Source organism: Ovis canadensis, chromosome 2, assembly GCF_042477335.2.
Source record: "Ovis canadensis isolate MfBH-ARS-UI-01 breed Bighorn chromosome 2, ARS-UI_OviCan_v2, whole genome shotgun sequence".
Taxonomy (NCBI): Eukaryota; Metazoa; Chordata; class Mammalia; order Artiodactyla; family Bovidae; genus Ovis; species Ovis canadensis.
In genome coordinates this window covers 205,438,328-205,461,077 of record NC_091246.1, presented here as the reverse complement: position 1 = coordinate 205,461,077, position 22,750 = coordinate 205,438,328, and the positions used below count along the sequence as shown (strand labels likewise).

The 22,750-nt window shown below is 41.5% G+C and overlaps 1 protein-coding gene across 2 annotated transcripts in view; it reads right to left on the bottom strand.

The window, feature by feature from the left end:
- Positions 1–22,174, bottom strand: part of PLCL1 (phospholipase C like 1 (inactive)) — a 370,849-nt gene extending 348,675 nt beyond the window's left edge. The window contains exon 1 of one of the 2 annotated variants that reach the window (XM_069577931.1): positions 21,350–22,174. In XM_069577931.1, the coding sequence (XP_069434032.1) occupies positions 21,350–21,592 (243 nt within the window). In that variant the 5' untranslated portion in view covers positions 21,593–22,174. The remainder of the gene's footprint in view (positions 1–21,349) is intronic. The other variant, XM_069577932.1, reaches the window with a different exon arrangement.
- Between the last annotated feature and the right edge of the window lie 576 nt (positions 22,175–22,750).

The following is a 22,750-nucleotide window of genomic DNA, read 5'->3' as shown; positions in this document are numbered from 1 at the left end:
TAAGAGATCTTTGTTTAATAAAAGCAAAGATTTCATTGAATTGTAAGGTGAAAACGAAATGTAAAAGATTTAGCTAAATTAATGAGGAAGCTATTTCTAACAGATGCCTTTACCAAGTTTTAGGTGTCCCTTCAGGCTAAGTGCCAAGGTGGAGGCTATGGAAGCTTTTCCTAAAACGCAATCAACTTGAAGCAAGAAAAAAGTTCATTAATATGAGATTTTTAGAGCAGAGGCCGAGCACATAGCATTATGCCGTAACAGAGTAAGTATGTAAAAATCATTTGGTAAACTAAGTGGAGCTACATTAAATTCATGAGTAGCTCATTCTCTTATTCTAGAATTTGAGGAAGTTGAAATCCATCTTTGCACGCACTTGACCCTCTAGCAAAAAACTGTACAACTGTCTTGACAAGAAGGAGCAAAAATGGTAACAATTACAAACTCTGCTGGTTGGTTTACAGAACTTTTCTGGTAGAGATAAGAAGCTTTCTTTTAATAACTACTGACTAAATCAACTAAAATCACCCTATTTAAGAAAAGTACAATGACATTATATATCATTTAAAATTTAATGCAGCTGCTACAGCAAGCCTGCCTTCAATCAATCCATCATATCCTCCCAAATTCAGAAGCATAGCATGTGGAATACAAGGACAATTTGCTAAACTGCTGTCAATGGAACATGTTGAGTTGTTGGGTTTTTTTTAATCTCCAGAAGGAAAATTCCTGTGATGATTATAGTCATAGAAATATAATCTCCAGAAAAATGGAGCTAAAACACTCCACTATAGTGGATCACAGTACCCCTAGTATAGTAACCAATGTTGTAGTCAAGGGGCATTTTAAATTAAACACTGCCAAATCAGAACATGTCACTTATTTGCTGTGTGAATATGAGCACTTGACTTAACCCATCTGTCCCTCAATCTCCTCATCCATGAAAATAGGGTAGACATCACCCATTTCATAAGCCTAGTGAGAATTTCATGAGTTAAAACATACGAAGTGCTTAGGACTGTGTCTGGAAACTGGTGAGCACTCAAACATCAGGGGTCATTACCGCAGTGGAGTGTGGGAGGAGACTTCCATATAATTCCCTTCAAGTATGTCAAGAGTTGTCACATGAGAACTTAAACTTACTCTTCCCAGTTCCTGAGACAGAAATTGGACTAAGAAATGCATCATGGAAGAATTTGATTTGGGCTCAACATAAGTTTTTCAAACAACAGAAGCAACCTGAAAATGGAACTGGCTCCCTTGTAAGAGAAGGAGCTCCTTGCTGAGTGGAGGCCAGTGTCCCCTCGTCCACAGGGGTTCTTATTCTAGTGCTTTTATGGCCCCTGACACCCGGCAAAGGCTCCTGTAAGACAGACCTTCAGATTCTTTCCCACCAACACAGTTGTTACTCAGGACATCCTTGATTGTTCTTGTTTGGGGCTTCTCTCTATTTCACATGTGGTATGAATTTTGAGTCAGGATGCAAAGTGCAGTTCATGTGTATGAAAAGTAATTGTAAAGTTAACTGGTTCATTACAGGTATTGGAATAAGACCTAGCAGTACATGAGCCATGTTCTTATCAGTTGCCCTAACCAGATCAAACAATAGGAACTCCAAAATAGATCAGAGTAATGTTTAATTCCCTCATATTACAAAACACTTTGATTCCTTCTCCAATTAATAATATATTTCATGACTAATTATTTTAACAAAACTAACAGTCTCTTTTTCTTCATTTTACTAATAAGAATCTCCTAAACTTTAAGCTGAGCACATAACTACCTAGGTAGAGACTACATTTCCCAGCTGGTTGTAGCCATATCACCAATACACCAATGGAATAAAAGTAGAAGTGATATGTGCAACTTACTGATAACTTCCTTAAAATAAAGTTGTTTCCCTCCTTTCTTTTTCCCTCTTCGTATGGTACAGAAGAGGGATGTGATGGGGGGCCAGTTTAATCAAAGGGAGAAAACCATCCTAGAGAATGACCAAAACGGAGACAAAAGGACACTGGATCCCTGAACTTCTTTATGGATCAGAGTTACTTACTTGATTGAGAAGAACCCGCCTAGTTACAGAACATTACTTATTAGAGATAGCTTCTAATATTGTTCCAGTCAACACATGTTTGCTAGAGCAACCTAGCTTTAAACAATAGAAGCAACTCAAAATGGAACTGGCTCCCTTGCAAGAGAACGAGCTCCTTGCTAAGTGGAGGCCAGTGTCCCCTCGTCCACAGGGGTTCTTATTCTAGCGCTTTTATGGCACCTGACACCCAGCAAAGGCTCCCTTAAGACAGACTATCAGATTCTTGTATCAGATTCATAAATGCAAGTATTTATAAATATGCAACATGAACTCCCTCATTACAAAGGCTCAAAGATTCATGTATAAATATTCTCACTTAAATTCCTCTTTCAATACCTTTAATAGTGAAATTTAAAATTCTGATGTAGATCAAGCCAGCCATTAAAGCAAACAATGCTTTTGTTTGTACTACCAATGACACATTCTAGAAGACGAAACAGAATGAAGGAAAACATCCAAATGATGGAATTTAGGAAGATGGCAATGACAACCCTGTATGCAAGACAGGAAAAAAGACACAGATGTGTATAACGGACTTTTGGACTCAGAGGGAGAGGGAGAGGGTGGGATGATTTGGGAGAATGGCATTCTAACATGTATACTATCATGTAAGAATTGAATCGCCAGTCTATGTCTGACGCAGGATACAGCATGCTTGGGGCTGGTGCATGGGGATGACCCAGAGAGATGTTACGGGGAGGGAGATGGGAGGGGGGTTCATGTTTGGGAACGCATGTAAGAATTAAAGATTTTAAAATTCAAAAAATAAAAAACTTAAAAAAAAAAGAAGAGTATTTGAAGAAAACTGCAAAGACAGACCCTTGAGGGTCATAGCACCAAGATCCTTATAGGAATGAGACAAATAATCTGCCTTAGTCATCAACTTGTCCTTTAAAATGCTCAAGTCATTTTAACTGTAAAATCTAAAAAGCAAAACTGAAACCATGAATAAGAGTTCAGAAGGATTTAAGACATAATCAGATAAACACAAAGATGAGCTTTTATGTCCATAAGAAGCCTCAGAACAATGTTTCGTTCCTCATAAGAAAGCAGATTTTTAAAAGATAATGACATATTACACATGGTTGTTAAAGGACTTAAATCACTGTTTGGCTTTCTCCAGACTTTTCTTGAAGGAGTTCAGAACAACAAAAATATCCGGTGCAAAGTTTTTATTTTGTTCAAATAAATATCCAATATCTAGATCCAGGATTTTTTGAATTATGATTCCAACTTTTTGCATTTTATTTAATGCCACCCCATTGTCAGTTAATCCTAATGTCAGTGGTGAATGCTATTTTTCTCTTATGGCTTTTAATAAGCTTTATACTATGGAAAACATTCCATAAGCTGGTATTACTGTCCATGAAACCAGACAGCAATTGGTTCTCTATGATGTGAGCTTGCCTGGAAATTACTCTTTAATATATGCACCACTGAGGAAACTGGATTTATTCTTATTTTAACAGTTTGCATTGCCATACAGGCTGGAAACTCCCTTTCTCTGTCCCAGGTAAGGGTGTGTTTTGTGTATGGCTATTATGAGTAGATTCTACAATATAATTCTTCTATTGAAACTTATTCAGTTAAGTTAAAAGGAGGTAAATTAAATAACCGATTTTACACTCTGGCCAGGAGGACTCATCAAAAAACTTCTTAAAGGAAAAAAAAAAAAAAACCTACATTTTTAACCACAAAAAAAAAAAATCTTCCTCAGTCTGGAACATCACCTCTTCTTCCTCATTATAATTTATAAAGTTTTAAACTTTTAACAGTGAAGATAATAGAGGACATCTCTTCCAAAGACAGATCAGTTGAATCAATTTTCCTGGAGAGTTTTCAGAAGTACATTCTACTCAGAGTCAAGTCAAGGGCACAAGGATGTTGTGAGAACCTGAAAGTCATTCTTCAGTTCTTGTGAAGAATATATTAAGAATAAAATCCATAAATCTGGATCCCCTTCTTTTTAACTCTTATGAAGTTCAGGTCATAAGAAGTTGGAAGACATTGGTACTAGTTCTCCATCAGTTTGCTTTATGATTTGAGGAAGTCAATAATCCCTCTAAGTCTGTTTCCAGACCTGTTAAGAGGTAGATTCAACTATTATGAGGTAAACTGTAAGGATTCTTTTGGTTAATTGTCTACTAAAGCTCTATATTTTAAAGTATAAAAAGTATATCATATTAAAGTAAAAATGAAGATTTAGTTAGAAATTAAATGCTCCTAAGATCCATAAACTATTTTATTAAAACTACTATTAAAATCCTAAATCTTAATCCAATAGACTGTTCATACTGTAAGAAATTATATTTAAACAATCTTAATAAAGTTCATTTAGAATGGGAAAAAATCATCACAACCAACAATGACCTAGTTCTGAAACCAGGATATGATAGAATAATGGTCCCCAAAGATTTTTATGTCCTATTCCTCAGAATTTGGTTTCGTGGTTTGGTTCTATGACAGGTTCCATATTAGGTTCCATTTGGTTCCATATTAGGTTCCATGACAGAGAAGATTACAGATGGAATTAAGATTACTAATCAACTGACTTTAAAATAGGAAGATCATCTTGGATTATGCAGGTGAGCCCAAGGATAGTTAAAGATGGAACAGAGAGAAGAGTTAGCATGGGGCAGTGTAAGGTAGTATGATGTGAGAAAGACTTCATTGGCTGTTGCTGTCTTTGAAAACAAGGGGCCAGGATCCAAAGAATGTAGCAGACTCTAGAAGCTGAAAGGGGCAAGAAAATGGATTTTCCCCTAGCCCACCAGACTCCTCTGTCCATGGAATTCTCCAGGCAAGAATACTGGAGTGGATTTCTTCCCTTCTCCAGGGGGTCTCTCCGAACCAGGGATGGAACCCAGGTCTCCTGCACTGCAGGCAGATTCTTTACCACTGAGCCACCAGGGATGCCCCAAAAGGAACACAGCCCTGCCAATACCTTAATTTAAGCACAGGGAGACACATTTCTTGGACGTGGGGTTGCCCCTCCCGGCTGCCGCCCCTTGCCTTGGGTGTGGGGTTGCTCCTTCCTGCTGCCGCCCTTGACATTTGGCCTTGGAATACGGAATGAAGCAGGGCAAAGATTAATAGAGTTTTGCCAAGAAAATGCACTGGTCATAGCAAACACCCTCTTCCAACAACACAAGAGAAGACTCTACACGTGGACATCACCAGATGGTCAACACCGAAATCAGATTGATTATATTCTCTGCAGCAAAAGATGGAGAAGCTCTATACAGTCAACAAAAACAAGACCAGGAGCTGACTGTGGTTCAGATCATGAACTCCTTATTACCAAATTCAGACTGAAATTGAAGAAAACAGGGAAAACCGCTAGATCATTCAGGTATGACCTCAGTCAAATCCCTTATGAATATACAGTGGAAGTGAGAAATAGATTTAAGGGCCTAGATCTGATAGATAGATTGCCTGATGAATTATGGAGTGAGGTTCGTGACACTGTACAGGAGAAAGGGATCAAGATCATCCCCATGGAAAAGAAATGCAAAAAAGCAAAATGGCTGTCTGGGGAAGCCTTACAAATAGCTGTGAAAAGAAGAGAAGCGAAAAGCAAAGGAGAAAAGGAAAGATATAAGCATCTGAATGCAGAGTTTCAAAGAATACCAAGAAGAGATAAGAAAGCCTTCTTCAGTGATCAATGCAAAGAAATAGAGGAAAAGAACAGAATGGGAAAGACTAGAGATCTCTTCAAGAAAATTAGAGATACCAAGGGAACATTTCATGCAAAGATGGGCTCGATAAAGGACAGAAATGGTGTGGACCTGACAGAAGCAGAAGATATTAAGAGGTGGCAGGAATACACGGAAGAACTGTACAAAAAGGATCCTCACGACCTGGATAATCACGATGGTGTGATCACTCATCTAGAGCCAGACATCAAGCATCACTACGAACAAAGCTAGTGGAGGTGATGGAATTCCAGTTAGCTATTTCAAATCCTGAAAGATGATGCTGTGAAAGTGCTGCGCTTCAATATGCTAGCAAATTTGCAAAACTCAGCAGTGGCCACAGGACTGGAAAAGGTCAGTTTTCATTCCAATCCCAAAGAAAAGCAATGCCAAAGAATGCTCAAGCTCCCGCACAATTGCACTCATCTCACACGCTAGTAAAGCAATGCTCAAAATTCTCCAAGCCAGGCTTCAGCAATACGTGAACTGTGAACTTCCTGATGTTCAAGCTGGTTTTAGAAAAGGCAGAGGAACCAGAAATCAAATTGTCAACATCTACTGGATCATGGAAAAAGCAAGAGAGTTCCAGAAAAACATCTATTTCTGCTTTATTGACTATGCCAAAGCCTTTGACTGTGTGGATCACAATCAACTGTGGAAAATTCTGAAAGACATGGGAATATCAGACCACCTGACCTGCCTCTTGAGAAATCTGTATGCAGGTCAGGAAGCAACAGTTAGAACTGGACATGGAACAACAGACTGGTTCCAAATAGGAAAAGGAGTACGTCAAGGCTGTATATTGTCACTCTGCTTATTTAACTTATATGCAGAGTACATCATGAGAAATGCTGGACTGGAAGAAACACAAGCTGGAATCAAGATTGCCAGGAGAAATATCAATAACCTCAGATATGCAGATGACACCACCCTTATGGCAGAAAGTGAAGAGGAACTAGAAAGCCTCTTGATGAAAGTAAAAGAGATGGGTGAAAAAGTTGGCTTAAAGCTCAACATTCAGAAAACGAAGATCATGGCATCTGGTCCCATCACTTCATGGGAAATAGATGGGGAAACAGTGGAAACAGTGGCAGACTTTATTTTGGGGGGCTCCAAAATCACTGCAGATGGTGATTGCAGCCATGAAATTAAAAGACGCTTACTCCTTGGATGAAAACTTATGACCAACCTAGATAGCATATTAAAAAGCAGAGACATTACTTTGCCAACTAAAGTCCATCTAGCCAAAGCTACTGTTTTTCCAGTGGTCATGTATGGATGTGAGAATTGGACTGTGAAGAAGGCTGAGCGCCAAAGAATTGATGCTTTTGAACTGTGATGTTGGAGAAGACTCTTGAGAGTCCCTTGGACTGCAAGGAGATCCAACCAGTCCATTCTAAAGGAGAGAAACCCGTGGATTTCTTTGGAAGGAATGATGCTAAAGCTGAAACTCCAGTACTTTGGCCATCTCATGTGAAGAGTTGACTCATTGGGAAAGACTCTGATGCTGGGAGGGATTGGGGGCAGGAGGAGAAGGGGACCACAGAGGATGAGATGGCTGGATGGCATCACTGACTCGATGGACATGAGTTTGAGTGAACTCCAGGAGTTGGTGATAGACAGGGAGGCCTGGGGTGCTGCGATTCATGGGGTCGCAAAGAATCGGACACGACTGAACGACTAAACTGAACTGAACTGAGACACATTTCAGGCTGCAGACTTCTAGAACTATAAGATAACAAATATATACTGTTTAAAGACACTGTGATAATTTGCTAAAGCAACAATAGAAAACTAATATTTAGGGTTTCTAAAATGTAGCTTTTGAAAGTATGCTAAAGCACTCCCCTCAAATCTGTCATTGTGTGTTAGATCCTTCTGACTTTCAACTTAAATATGTGTCCCTAGCTCAGTTGATGATGGTTGCTTTAATCACAGAACAGTGCAAGGTTGAACCACCTTAACTTTGCTCTAACTCTGGCCCCATGCAACCAGATTAACGTATTCTTGAATCATTGTTTTTTTGGAAACCTGGGTTACTGGTGGTTGCAAGTTAGAGGAATAAAGAAAATAGGGAGAAAAAATTCTGCCCTCCCCCACCTCTACCCTACCAAACACAGACATACTTAATATCTGGGAGACCTGGAACATGTCTCTCTACCTCTCAGAGCTTTGGCTTCCTTATCTGTAAGGTTGAAATGATAACCACAGCCATGTTTTTCCAACTGCTACAAAAATTAAAAAAATAATGTAAGATCTTGACAGTTTTGGGGCTTGTTATTATTCTACACCATGAAATTGTAAAAGAACCCTCCATAACCCTACATTACCTATCCATGGTGCCATAAACAATACCTCTAGTGGCTCCCTAGAAGAATGAGAGAGATCATGGACAGCCACACTTAATAAATGAAGGGATAGAATTAGAGAATGATCTCAAGCTCTCCAATTCTACAATAATGTAATTGGATAATTAAGCAGTCTTAAGTTGCTTGAGTACAAACAAGTGAGTTTGTTTGGTTTGGTTTGGTTTGGTTTGGTTTTTGTTGCACCACATAACACATAGGATCTTAGTTCCCAGACCAGGGATCGAATCCATGCCCCCTGCATTGGAAGCACAGAATCTTAAGCACTGTATGGCCAAATAAGTCCAGTGAGCTTTATTTTTCCCACAACAGCTCCCTCTCAACTATGCTATCTCGTATCCCCTTGCCCCTGGGTACTCCAGTTACTACTACTAACTGACCTCACTCAGATTCCACAATATAGCTCAGTTGGTAAAGAATCCACCTGCAATGCAGGAGACCTCGGTTGGATTCCTGGGTCAGGAAGATCCCCTGGAGAAGGGATAGGCTACCCACTCCAGTATTCTTGGGCTTCCCTTGTGGCTCAACTGGTAAAAAATCTGCATGCAGTGAGGGAGACCTGGGTTCAGTCTCTGGGTTGGGAAGATCCCCTGGGGAAGGAAAAGGCTACCTACTCCAGTATTCTGGCCTGGGGAATTCCATTGACTGAATAGTCCATGGGGTTGCAAAGAGTCGGACATCACTGAGCGACTTTCACTTTTTCAAGTCCTTAAAAAACTCACTCCTATTCATTTAAAACTTCAATCTCAAGTTCAATTCAAGGTCTTCTTTCCATTCCACACCCCCAAAGCAAGCGAAAACAGTGGTAGTAGTTGCTGCAGCAGGGGATAGGTCTAGTCTACCCACTTCTCTCTTTCTCTTCCTCCCTATACTTCCCTTCTAGGGTTGGGCTGGAGGATGGATAGGACAGGCCATGGTCTCTCTAAAGATGGCATCATAGGGATGCTGCAGGCCCCACTGGGTTGGGTTTCTCTGCTCCTCGGGTTAACACTGAACTATTGATTCTCTCTGTAAGGCAGGCATCCAAATGCTGACTCTGTGTGGAGATATTGGTTCTCTACAGTGCTCTTCTTCCATACATTCATCATACTGGTTTTAGAGATGTGGCTTGGACCTCTGACCTCTTTCTCCCACCACTTACCCAGCCCCTGCCCCAGTCTTTTGTTACTAGAGTTCCTCTGTTCAAATGCCTTCTTTGGGTGGGGCACTAGCAACATCCTGGCCATCTTTGACAGCGTCACCTTTGTCCACACTCAGGAACTCAGACAGCATAAGAGCTCTGCTGGTCTGGCAATTCAGCACATTCCAGAGAAGAGATGAGCATCAGTCCCAGCTTACAGGGAGACTTGGTGGAGAGGAGAACTGTTGGATGCTACCACCACTACCTGCCCAATCTTTATTAATGATCCTCTTGAGTCCTGTCTCTCTCAGCTTCAAAAAGGGTCATGAGCTTTTCCACCCGAAATCAGGAAAGTGGAAGGAACAGGCTCCCTTCCAAGGTCACCTCCTCCCTAGAAGTCCTCCCCTTGTTCAGCCTGGGAAAGTGGGGTGGGCAAGAGCAGCAGTGAAGGCTGCCTCTCCACAAGACCATTAGGACTGTCTGAACACAACAGTTCACAGTCCCCCTGCATCTGAGGAATCAGAGTCTTTTGTTTCAAGCCGTGACAGCTATACCAGCACTCACAACTACTTTCATTCTGTTACACCAATTTCTACGATGTCTTATTTCCCAGAAGCCATTTCTCTGTATTAGTGACCCTGTCATGATGATGGAGGAACTCTGATGAATTCTTCCTAGGGCTAGGGCTAGGAAAACAGAAAAACAGCCAAGCATTTAATGCCAAGCATTCCCAACAACCAAGACCAGTTCTTTCTAGATCCTTCCCAGGAATCTCTAGGTTCAAGGGCCCTATGCTGAGTATTCACCATTAGCTGTGTTATGGAGTGAGGTGTTAGTTAAAAGACTCTCCAGAACCAAAATGCCAACAAAATCCCCAAACTTTGTATTTCCAAATGTACAACTTCTGGCAGAAGGATCCAGGTAAAAAACTATTTATTGAAACATTACTGTGACCATTTATAAACATGGTCCTCTCTGATTTCTTTCTCTTTAACACACATTGATCCTCTTTCTCTTCTCCCCAAACCATAGAAATCTGGTGTAACTTAACTGCTAATACTTTTGACTTCTCATAGCCCATGCAATTACTTTCATAATACATGTGTCATTGGGTAAATGCCATCACCTCAGCCATAGGACCGGAGAAGGCAATGGCACCCCACTCCAGTACTCTTGCCTGGAAAATCCCATGGATGCAGGAGCCTGGTAGGCTGCAGTCCATGGGGTCACTAAGAGTCGGACACGACTGAGTGACTTCACTTTCACTCTTCACTTTCATGCATTGGAGAAAGCGAAAGTGAAGTCACTCAGTCGTGTCCAACTCTTTGCGACCCCATGGACTGTGTAGCCCACCAGGCGCCTCCATCCATGGGGTTCTCCAGGCAAGAATACTGGAGTGGGTTGCCATTTCTTTCTCCAGGAGATCTTCCCAACCCAGGGATCGAACCCAGGTCTCCTGCATTGCAGGCAGACGCTTTAACCTCTGAGCCACCAGGGAGAAGGAAATGGCAACCCACTCCAGTGTTCTTGCCTGGAGAATCCCAGGGATGGGGGAGCCTGGTGGGCTGCTGTCTATGGGGTCGCACAGAGTCGGACACGACTGAAGCGACTTAGCAGCAGCAGCAGCAGCCATAGGACAGAAAGCTGGGGATCAAAAGGTCACCTGCCGTTGAAGTTTCTGACTTCCAATGTGTCTAGCATAAGTGTGTACACACACACCACTGCATTTTTCACAAAACGAGGTTGATTCCACACTAACTGAACATAAGAGGGTATTAGGAAAAATAACTCTTGTAAGTTTCAGATGTTTGGGGAAAGCCTCGTTTTTTTTGTTTTTTTTTTTTAAAAAAAAAAAAAAAACACTTTAAGAGAATGTGACCAAATGTCTTATTGTGCAAATGCTGCAACAGAGAAAAGACAGGGAGAGAGAGAAAGAAGAGAAAGAAAAAGCCAAAGTCCTATGCCCTTTCAATAATTTAACATAACCACAGATAGATAATTAAAGCTGACATATGAGGAGTGTTTCATCAAGAGAGCTGACTGTGCCTTTAACCCTGGCCAGTCTCCAAGTGATGGGGATAAACCTCTGGGTACCTTTTGGCCACAGTACTGTATCTCTGCATAGCAGAATGGACTCATTACCATCAACACAATAAAGTAGCCATGAACACAGTCATTTCACAGCATACTCACATATTTAGATTTTTCACATACTGACTTTGAAATTTCCACCCCCCATAAAAGAATTAAATGATTAAACAGACTTTCAGTTTAATGAAATTCCTCAAATATTCCTCATATGTGTGATGAACTCACCTACCTCAAATGTAACTGGGGAGAAATCTGAATCATACAGCATCATATCCACTACCACTTATCAAAATTGCAACTTCCCTGGATTAAAAGCTCAGGTACAACTTTTTGATGTATTGATGCTGGAAGACAAAACTATCAAACTATAAAATAAATCATATCAGTTTGCATTAATTAAATATCAGTCCATCCTTAGCCTGTATAATTTATAGGCTGGATCATAAAGTTGGATCATAAATTATTGCTTCATGGTAAAGATGTTTATTCTGGAAAAGAGTAAAAATATACTAAGAGAAATTCCATTCTCTCAAGGGAAAGTGGAGTAGAGTACAATATTACTGTAAAGTCATAGGCATTTTACATGAAAGGTTAAGAAGCTAAAAAAAATCATAAGCAAAGAATCCTTAATAGAGTTTCCCAAAGTTGTTTTCAGAATTGCTTCTTTTTGACTTGTCAGCTAAACTTAGTTTTTAAGGTAGCTATATAATGTCTGCTATTTCATGAATACTAGCTAAGGTTTAAATCAATATTATTTAGCAGGATGTATAGTATAAAGATTAAAAGCAACCTATGGAGCTAAACCATTTGAGTCCATTTCTTCGCTCTGCCATTTACTAGCTAAGTGACCCTGGGCAAGTCATTTAGTATCTCTCCAACTGTGAAAAGGGAAATAACAAGTAAAAACACTAAGTTCATAAGGTTATTGTGAGGATTGAATGAGTGAATATACATTGATTAAACAATGCCAAACTCATAACTTAAATGAGCATTTGCTGTCATTATAAGAAAATTTCTCAAGAGGAAAATCTCTCCAAGATGTACTGGGTGTTTTATCTATTAAACATAAAAATAAAGCACTTAATTATTAATAACATATTTAAATATACACTATTTAATTATAGCATGGAATCAATAATTCCAAAGTATTTCAAAAAGGGAGTTCACCAAATGCTGAAGGTGTCTTTGAATCTTATATGTCAGTCTCCAGGAGAAGCAGACTGCCAACCTTCATTCCCCACCCCACCCCACCTCGCCACTTCTGCTCCTACTATTTCCTCCAAAAACTAGTAAATGACTACAAGACTGCAAGTTCAAGGGCACTGATAGACTCTGTTTTATGGAGGTGAAGTTTTCAAAGATAAAGGTCAGAGTACACACAGCGTGGTCTCCTCTCTCTCTCCTCACCCAACAACAGGCTGACCTGAAGGGAGCAGAGCAAGGCAGTTTACACTCTCTTCTCACATAGTTGCCCTTTTCCTGAGCTCAGACCCCAACCCAGCCTAAGCCTAGAGAGGCATGGAGGGGAAATATTCTCCTCCTGCCGACTACTTATTCTCTCGCCCAGTGGGGTGCTCTTCTGGACAGCCCACCCTCATTCTCATATGTCAGATCTGAGATGGGAGATGTGGATTTTAAGGACACAGGCTATTTGGCCTGCTTTGGTTTGAAGTCACTTGAGCCTTAAAGAAAGTACCTTTGACATGATCAAGTCCAGTTTTTCTAGAGTTCTGCCTTGAAATCTTGGTCCCAGGTAACAATAAAGGGGATTTGTTCTCGGTCTCTTTTCGCCCTCCTTGTGCCTTTATCTTCCTCAACGTCTCACACAGAAGGTGCTCTGAGATATAATCCCACCATCGTTTCTATCCATTACATAGTACCATACAGTAATACAAGTGTGCCTAATTAAATATACCACCTGTGCTTAGTCTGGGCTTCTCTGGTGGCTCAGATGGTAAAGAATCTGTTATAATGCAGGAGACCCAGCTTCAATCCCTGGATCGGGAAGATCCCCTGGAAAAGGGAATGGCAACCCACTCCAGTATTCTTGCCTGGAGAATTCCATGGACAGAGGAGCCTAGCAGGCTACAGTCCACGGAGTTATAAAGAGAAGGACACAACTGAGCAACTAACACTTTCACTTTTCATGCTTAGTGTAGTACTTTTCATGCTTAGTCTAGCACAAATTTAGCACATTTTAAGACTTTTGAACAAGTCAGTGTGAAAGAATTAAGAAAGCAAAGGTTTCATCTTTCAAAGGTATTTTGAATACAAAGGTTTCATCTTTCAAAGGTATTTTGAATACAAAGTTGTATGGTTAAGGAAAAACACAATATCCTTGCCAGTAAAAGGCACGCTGCTGCTGCTGCTGCTGCTGCTAAGTCACTTCAGTCGTGTCTGACTCTGTGTAACCCCACAGACGGCAGCCCACCAGGTTCCCCCATCCCTGGAATTCTCCAGGCAAGAACACTGGAGTGGGTTGCCATTGCCTTCTCCAGTAAAAGGAAGACACTTTCACAAATTCACAAATACAAATTAAGAAATCTTTGGGAACTAAGTGCACTTATTAAAATAGTTTAGTTGGTATGTTGTTTCATTTTGGATGGACTGTATTATTTTCAAAATTAACTTGCCTTTCTTCTTTCTGGAGTGATAATGATAATATAAATAATGATTACTTTCTACTCATCACATACAATCTTACTTATCTCAAAATAATGCTAGATTAATTATTAGTGAGGTTTGTTATAATGGTACTGTGGAAAATAAGCTAGATTATATCTCTCTTACACATCCACATAAAATGCTACAGATTAAACTACAAATCAAATTCTAATTTAAATCCAAGGGACTATTCCAATATTTTGTCACATTATTATTTTGTTGCCATCAAATGTTAGCTGAAATACACAATACATTGGCCAAGACTTAAGACAGAATGTTGTCATTATAGAACTTGACCATTCAGTTCTAATTGTTTTTATTGTATATTATAATTTATTAATTACAATAAATTCTGTCTATCATAACCTTCTAGTACATCCATGGGATTCTCCAGGCAAGAACACTGGAGTAGAACGCCATTTCCTTCTCCAGGGGATCTTCCCGACCCAGGGGTCGAATCCAGGTCTCCCACATTGCAGGCAGATGCTTTAACCTCTGAGCCACCAGGGAAGCCCACAGTAAGTAGGATACCGAGATGAACTGGGATGCAAACATAAATGTGCATGCCTACATACTAAGTTGCTTCACTCATGTCCGACTCTTTGCAACCCTATGGACTGTAGCCTGCTAGGCTCCTCTGTGCATGGGATTCTCCAGGCAAGAATACTGGAGTGGATTGTGATACCCTCCTCCAGGGGATCTTCACAACCCAGGTATCAAACCCTAATCTCTTATGTCTCCTGTACTGGCAGGCAGGTTCTATATCATTAGCGCCACCTGGGAAGCCCTGCAAAGATCAATAAGATTTGAAAAAGCTACAAATATATCTTTTTTTACATTATTAGAAAACATCAAAATATGAGATTATGTAGAACTGACAGGTTCCATTGTAACAGGTTTACTGATTTATTATTACCCTAGATTGGAAGTGCAATCAAATTATTCTATCTAGTAACCAATGGTTCATTTACTAGTGGTGAGATCCCACTGGAAAACTCAAAAAGGAATTTTACTCCTGCCTCTTAGTCATTTTAAGCTGATAATTTTTTTAATGAACAATTTTATACTTGTCTCAATTCAGATATTGATCCTGAAAATGGAATTATGTTTAACATTCACCATTATTAAAACTGAACAGTCACTGGGAGAGCAGGGAAGCCTGCTGTAATTCTTTCTTTGAATTACTCCCCAGCCTACTGCCCAACCAATTGCTCCAACATTACCTAGAAGCATTAATGGAGTGTTTGTTCTGTGGTACCAAAGGTAAAATCAGCTGTCCCCAATGTCTTCTCATAATAGCCTGTGGTGCCTAAGGTATTATTTGGAAATAAATGTTCAATTGACATTTTACTGTACAAAATTTAATTACCTGTTTTCTCTACTGTAAAGGGGGAAAGGCTGAGAAAACAATTCTTCAGTCTTAATTGCAATGTATGTTTAACCTCTCAATGGCTATGCAATTAACTTCTACTTTTTAAACCTTAATACATTTTTTAAAAGGGAAAAAAATTCTTATAAATTCTGATAATAATAGGAAGCAGTAATCAACAGGTACTTCTAAAAGACTCTCACCAAAACAATACAAGGTTCTTTATCTAAATTTTATTCTGAATTCTCTTGAGAGATGCTGTAAGAAATCACATCAGAAAGGCACCACTATGAGAAACAACCACTTCTAAGGTGAAATGTGACCATGTTTCTATGGTAATTTCAGGAAAATTAATACTCTAACTGAAGTTACTGGCATAACAAAACAAATCCATGCAAGAAGTTCAGTGCCGCTTATGAATCATACCTTAGGAGGGGCATCCACAATGGAAATCACCAGGACACACTTATGGCACCCAGTAAGGCTGGGATCTCTGTTCTACAGGCAAAAGAGCCTATAAATGCTGATTAATTCCCATGCCAAGTTACAGAAGCCTATTTAACTTATAGTGTGTCTAAAATTTTTGAGTTATTTCTCAATCATACTCCATTCCCTTCATAATTTTCCCTATTAAAAAATATTTTCAGAGCTCCCACACAAGATCCCTTATTTCATTACTCCTCTAGAGTAATACATACTCCTGGAGAAGGCAATGGCGACCCACTCCAGTATTCTTGCCTGGAAAATCCCATGGGTGGAGGAGCCTGATAGGCTGCAGACCATGGGGTCGCTAAGATTCGGACACGACTGAGTGACTTCACTTTCACTCTTCACTTTCATGCATTGGAGAAGGACATGGCAACCCACTCCAGTGTTCTTGCCTGGAGAATCCCAGGGACAGAAGAGCCTGGTGGGCTACCATCTATGGGGTCGCACAGAGTCAGACATGACCGAAGTGACTTAGCAGCAGCAGCAGCAGCATGCCCCATATAGCATGGGCTTCCCTGATAGCTCAGTTGGTAAAGAATCCACACACAATGTAGGAGACTCTGGTTTAATTCCTGGGTCAGGAAGATCCTCTGGAGAAGAGATAGGCTACCCACTCCAGTATTGTTGGGCTTACCTTGTGGCTCAACTGGTAAAGAATCTGCCTGCAATGAGGGAGATCTGGGTTTGATCCCTGGGTTGGGAAGATCCCCTGTAGAAGGGAACGGCTGCCCACTCCAGTATTCTGGCCTGGAGATTCCATGGACTGTACAGTCCATGGGGTCACAAAGAGTCTGACACAACTGAGCGACTTTCACTTTCACTTTTACTATGCCCCATAATAAGTCTAAAAGAGAATACAATCCTTTACAAACTCAACTGCTGCATGAGAAGGGGAGAAGTGGGTCAGGCATAAAAGAACAGGTGTGACCTTCATATATTGACAACAAGTAGAACATCTGCCAAGCCTCTCTGCCTTTCAAAGCACAGTGCAGGCCTAACAAAATGACCAAAGACAGGAGCGTCTGCAATCTCTTCCTGACTGAACTGAACTGAACTGAAAGTTGCTCAGTTGTATCCAACTCTTTGCGACCTAATGGACTGTTCATGGAATTCTCTAGGCCAGAATACTGGAGTGGTTAGCCTTTCCCTTCTCCAGGGGATCTTCCCAACCCAGGGATCTAACCTAGGTCTCCTGTATTGCAGGCGGACTCTTTACTAGCTGAGCCACAAAGGAAGCTTTCTAGAGTCATCCATTTCGAGTTGTTCTGAATTGAAAAGGTGATGCAGAGAAAAGAGAATTTACCCACAAACCTTGCCCAAGAATCTGCCACTTTCTTAGATGTTGACGTTACTTCTAACCTAAAATGTGTTCATGGATCGTGGCTCTCTCTGCATCTGAGAATCAGCATGAGACCACAGGTTTCCAGACATGGGTATGAATCCTGACTCCACATTGTATCAGGAGCTCTCCATGCCTCCCTTCTCTACTTCAGAGAGTTTGCTGTGAGGATTAAGTGATTATAATGTATGAAAGATCCTAGTTTAGTACCTGACTCACATTAGGCAGTACTTCACAAAAGTGAATAAAATTTCCCTTGCTCCTCTGAAGAGAGCCATAATTTTTATATGGGTCAGCAGGTACCCAAGGAGCATCTTTGAGGCTGCAGCTCAGAAACCCACTACATCAGCCCCACAATCACAATGAACATGACAGAATGAGACTAGCCATGATATAAGAAGCATGAACAACGTGGAAGTCGCTACTTTAGCTGCTTCAGTGAACATCTCAGCACCTCATTTCCAACTTCTCTCTTCAACCCACACACTTATGCCCATGGGATCCAAGTGATAATTTCTTCTCAAGAGTTCATACTGAAGTAGAAGCAAAAGGAAATGGGAAAAAGTAGGGCTCTTCAATACATTACATATAACGGGAGATAAATCATTTGCTTTTTTTTTCCCCCCTTGGCTTTGCAGTCTGTGAGATCTTAGCTCCCTGACTAGGGATCCAACACAAGCCCCCTGAATTGGAAATGTGAAGTCTTCACCACTGGACCACCAGGGAAGTCTTTCAACTATTGAGAGACTTATTTTAAAAGTCTTGCTTTAAAAGTATGCTATTTTTAAAACATGTATGTACCTCAACTCCCATCATCTATTTGGTGGCCAGAAGTTCATTCAGATTTTTTTGTTACAGCTTATGGACAAACCCAAATGAACTTTTTGGCAAACCCAATAGTATAGGAAGCAAGCTACACTACTTTCTATTTCCCAAAATTTCTGTTATAGAGTAATAGTGATAAACTACAATCTAGGATGCTAAATATTTTAAATACATAAATTTTATATCAAATACCAGATAGTTAATTGGTCTAATTTCTTAGGTAGAAGTATATTTGAAAGCACAACAGTACCTAATTACTAGATATTCTCAACCCTGCAAGTAACTAAACTTGTCATTTTAAACCAAAAGTCATAAAGAAGCAATTAAGATGAAGTTTATGTAATATTGTGGTATACAACAATACACTTACCAAAAAACATACAACATTTATAAATGTCAATGCTGTACAAAAAGTTACACAGAAAAACACAGGGGAAAATGGACAGATTAAAGAGAACATAGTTTAACTCTCACATTAAATTTTTCAAAATTTAGGACTGGGCATATAAGGGAAGAAACATAATTACAGTAGAAAGACTTTCAAAAAATGTGTAAAGATAAATACTATTTTCATCAGCTCAGAAGGAAATTGTTTTCTCAGCTAAACACATGTTTTCACAAATTAGGGAGGGCAAATTTACTGAAAACATTCCTTCTATTAATATACAAGACAGTCTGTTTTCTGGCATGCTAGAGGAATGCAGTATTCTGACTTATCTAATATTCAAGTTTACAGAGAATTAGCAGTCAAATTAGAATAGAAACAATACCCTCAACCGAACTGAAAAGAATTTGATATTTGATGATTCACAATCTTTCAGTGGCTCAGAGTTATGACCATGAATATCAATTATCACTGTACTAAGGCTATCTGGAACAGCATTTAATAGTTTGATTAACATAAAATGTACTAAAGCCTTTCTTTTTGTGTATGTTTCAATGCCAAATAAAAATAACTCTTGGAAAAACAACAAAGAAAGCAATCTTTTCTCAATAGAGAAGCATGTACTACTTACTTCTTATGATCTAGACCTTTTTCAGAAACTCTCATTTTTGTTGTGCTAAAGTGAACAAACCATAGAGTGACAGATTCTGAGATGTCCTTGATCTCAGAGGAGGAGTGAAACAGAACCCATCACCTGTCCCTTTCCCCACTGGAAGATAATGAAGGCCTCTGGGAATAGACCCCAAGGACCAATGACCTACAGGTTATCCTTGAAGATTAACAGATGCATCACAATGACCTTAGACAACTCTCCAGACATCAAAATGTTTGGCGTAAGTCTGAATACATAAACCCTGTAAAAACTCTAGCCAAATTTTATTACATAAATCAGTAGCATCAGGAGTTCACCACAAATATATACAGATACACATGCTTATATATGGAATATATCTGGAAGGGTACACAAGAACATGTTAACAGCTATTGGGGTAGACTTTGTAAGTGGGAATGGGGAGTGATTGGGAGTTTTCCCTTCAAACTCCTTTGCAACATTTGTTTTTATCATATGCAAATATTAATAATTTTTTAATAAAGTTAACTGATAATAATAAGAATTCACTTCATATTCTGGTATCTTTAATTTTAAGTGGCAGTTATTAAATGTTTATTTTACTATTAAATAGGGAAAGGATTAAGTTGCTAATTTCAAAACTAAACAGGCACCATTAGTCAGCAAGGACCCATCCAAGAATATCAACCAGCACATACTAAAATTTTAAACTTACCAATTTAGCTGCAAGAATTTGTATACTCCTTATACTCTGTTACTTTCATTTCTTTTACAACAACAAAAAAAAAGCCCAATGCTTTTTATGATGATATATTTTAAACTATCTTGTGGCTATTGTTTTCACACAACACATGTAGTGTCTACATCTTAGGCTTCAAAATGTATACTGTCTACAGTAGGCTTTTTTAAGTTTCAAGATAACATGCTTTCTGACCTATGGGTTAAAGGGGGCAGGGGCAAGGATCGTTTCCTTTTTCCGCAAACTCATACCCAGAAGAGAACACTCCTCTTCACATAATCTAAAAGTCACAAAATAACAGAAACTACTACAAGTCATTTGCAACTACCACCCACTCTTCTTTTAATATAGAAATTTCCCTGTTTGGCTCTAAACTTCCATGTGTCAGTATTGGGGAAAAGCCTAGACCACACTTGGAGCTAGCTGGATGGACTGTGGGAACAGTCTACCCACAGTGGCACTAGGAGTTCCAATTTAGAGCTTGAGAAAGAGAAACGTATTGTGTGATGTATACACAGCTTGAACCTGAACAAGGGTTTTGAAAGTATTAACACAAGCACGTTGAATAGTAAGTATGGATAGTTCCAACTCCATCCTTCATTTCATCTTTGGCTTATTTTTATATAGAAGCAGTTTCATACTGACTGTTCTTCCAAGATCAATTTTAATGTCATGTACTCAAGATTATGTACTCACGAATTTATGCTAAAAGGCCCTCTTCCAAAGCCTGTGGAAAGGTTCTGAATTCCAGGAGACCTTATACTGATGTCATGAACCCAAGATGAAATCTCAAACAGGAAGCAAGCCCCAAGTGGAAGGAAGACAGAAAGAGACAAGAGGAGGGGTGAGGCTAGCCAAACGGATAGATAGAAACCCTGACTGGTAGTTGAAGGGTCGGGAAGCATTCTCCTGGATGTGATGATAACCACGAGGACCAGTGGGGATGCTTGGTGGATTTACTGCTTTCCAATTACGCTATCTGCACAACTCTAGGCTGCACCTTCGCTCTTTACTTTGCCTACTTTGCCGCAGGGTCCACTGACAAAAACAGCCTGCCTATGAGGAAGGTTCACGCTTCGTGAAATCTCAAGACAGTTTGAGCCTCGAAGATTTGTATGTTTTGTTTTGGGGGTTTTTTCCCACTTGAGGGTAAACTGTGAGGGGAAAGCTAACTTTTCGTAGGAGAGCAGTGCACAACCTTCCGGCAGGTCTGCATTTATAATGGGTTCTGCCTTCCTCCTTACATCAGTGGTTTAGAGAAACTTTCAGAGAAAATGAGGGAAAGCATCGATCAAAACGCAAAGACGCAGAATGGAACTTTTCCTCTGCGGTGAGAAAAAAAAAAAAAAAGTCACTTCTGCTTCTCACAGCCAAGAGCTGAGTCTGGGAACCTCCGGACAAGGAAGGAAGGTTTGGTAATGAAGGACACTGGAGAAAACAATGCTAAGCCTGAGATGCCTCCGGACACCGTACATCCTGCCCCAGCCCCACGACCCACCCACCGCCCACCCACAGCCAAGCTCCCGTGGCCGCGCGGCCTCGCTTACCTTGATGATGCTGCTGCGCCGAGGGGTCGCCCGCGCAGCCTCCAGGAGGGCGGCCTCGCTGTCCGCCGGGGGCCCCGCAGCTCCGGGCAGGGCGACCCCACTGCGACGGTCCCTCCACCGGCCCCCAGGGGCCGCCGCCACACAGTCCCCGGAGGTGGCATCCGGGCCCACTCGGGGGTCGTCTTCGCTCCCGGCCGCGTCAGGCGGCGCTGAACCCTCCCTGCTGGCTGCACCCTCGGCCATGGCCGAGCGCGGTTCGGGCTCCCCGTGGGGAGGCGGCACGCCCGGCAGCGAAGTGCAGCCGCTGGGCACGGGTGCGCTCTTGCACCGGGAGGCGGCCCGGCCAGACTTTGTTTCACCGCCCGGTTGCGGCGGCGGCGGCGGCGGCGGCGGCGGCAACTTTCTGGAGAGGAGGCATCGCTCGAGTAGAGACGTCCTCGGGCTTTGGTCCAGGAGGCTGGCAGTCCGCGGCGGGTGGAGGGGTGGCGGGGACGGCGGAGAAGATGTGAGCAGGAGGGAGGAGAGACGACAAGGAGAGGGAGGTGTCCGAAATGTGATGCACACGCCCGCTCTGCGCCAGACAAAAGGCACCGGGCGCCTGGCCCGGCGGCCGCAGAGGCCGGGACGCGCGCGGCCTGAAAAGGGCTGGAGCCCGGCGACCGCTGCCCGGGGCACCCGCCACCTGCCCAGGGACCGCGGCGCAGCGGCCCCAGGAAGTGCGGCGGCGGCGGCGGCGACCTCCACTCCGCTCTGTTGTGACAGGGAGGGAAGACTTGTTTTGACAGCCCGTGGGGATTGGCAGGCGTCTGGGCCTCTTAGGAGCCTCGCCTCGCCGACAGGGGGTCGGCCCGACCAATCCCCACTGCTGAGGGGTGTGCCCGAGCACGAAGAATGGAATGTGTTCTCTAACTGGGAGCCGGCCCAGCCGGGCTCGTGTACTCGAGTGGGGTGTGAGAGCACGCTCCCGTGTGCGTACATTTTGAGAAGTTTAGATGTTCGACACGACCCTGGAGATGCATCAAAATCGGGGGGTGGGGTAGAGGGGAGGGGAAAAGAAACCTTCATTTGCAAAGCAAAGCAATCTGGAAGAAATGGGGTGTTGATGTCAGTGCCTTTGGGGTGACTTCAAACCATCAGGCGTTAACTGCAGACTCTCACCTTTAGAAGTTAAGTCCGGGGAGAGATAAACCAGGGTTTCCTGGAACCCTGTTGTTAGATAATTTGCTTCAGGTTCCATGCAAAAATCTTCAGTTCACTTTGCACTGTTAATAAATATGACAAGGAAAGGGAATTAGATAACACGAGGGTAATAGGAAACAGAACCAACTAAACCCATGTAAAGAATGACTCCTCACAAACCACATACAGGATTTGTTGTTGTTCAGTCAACTCAAAGGTGTC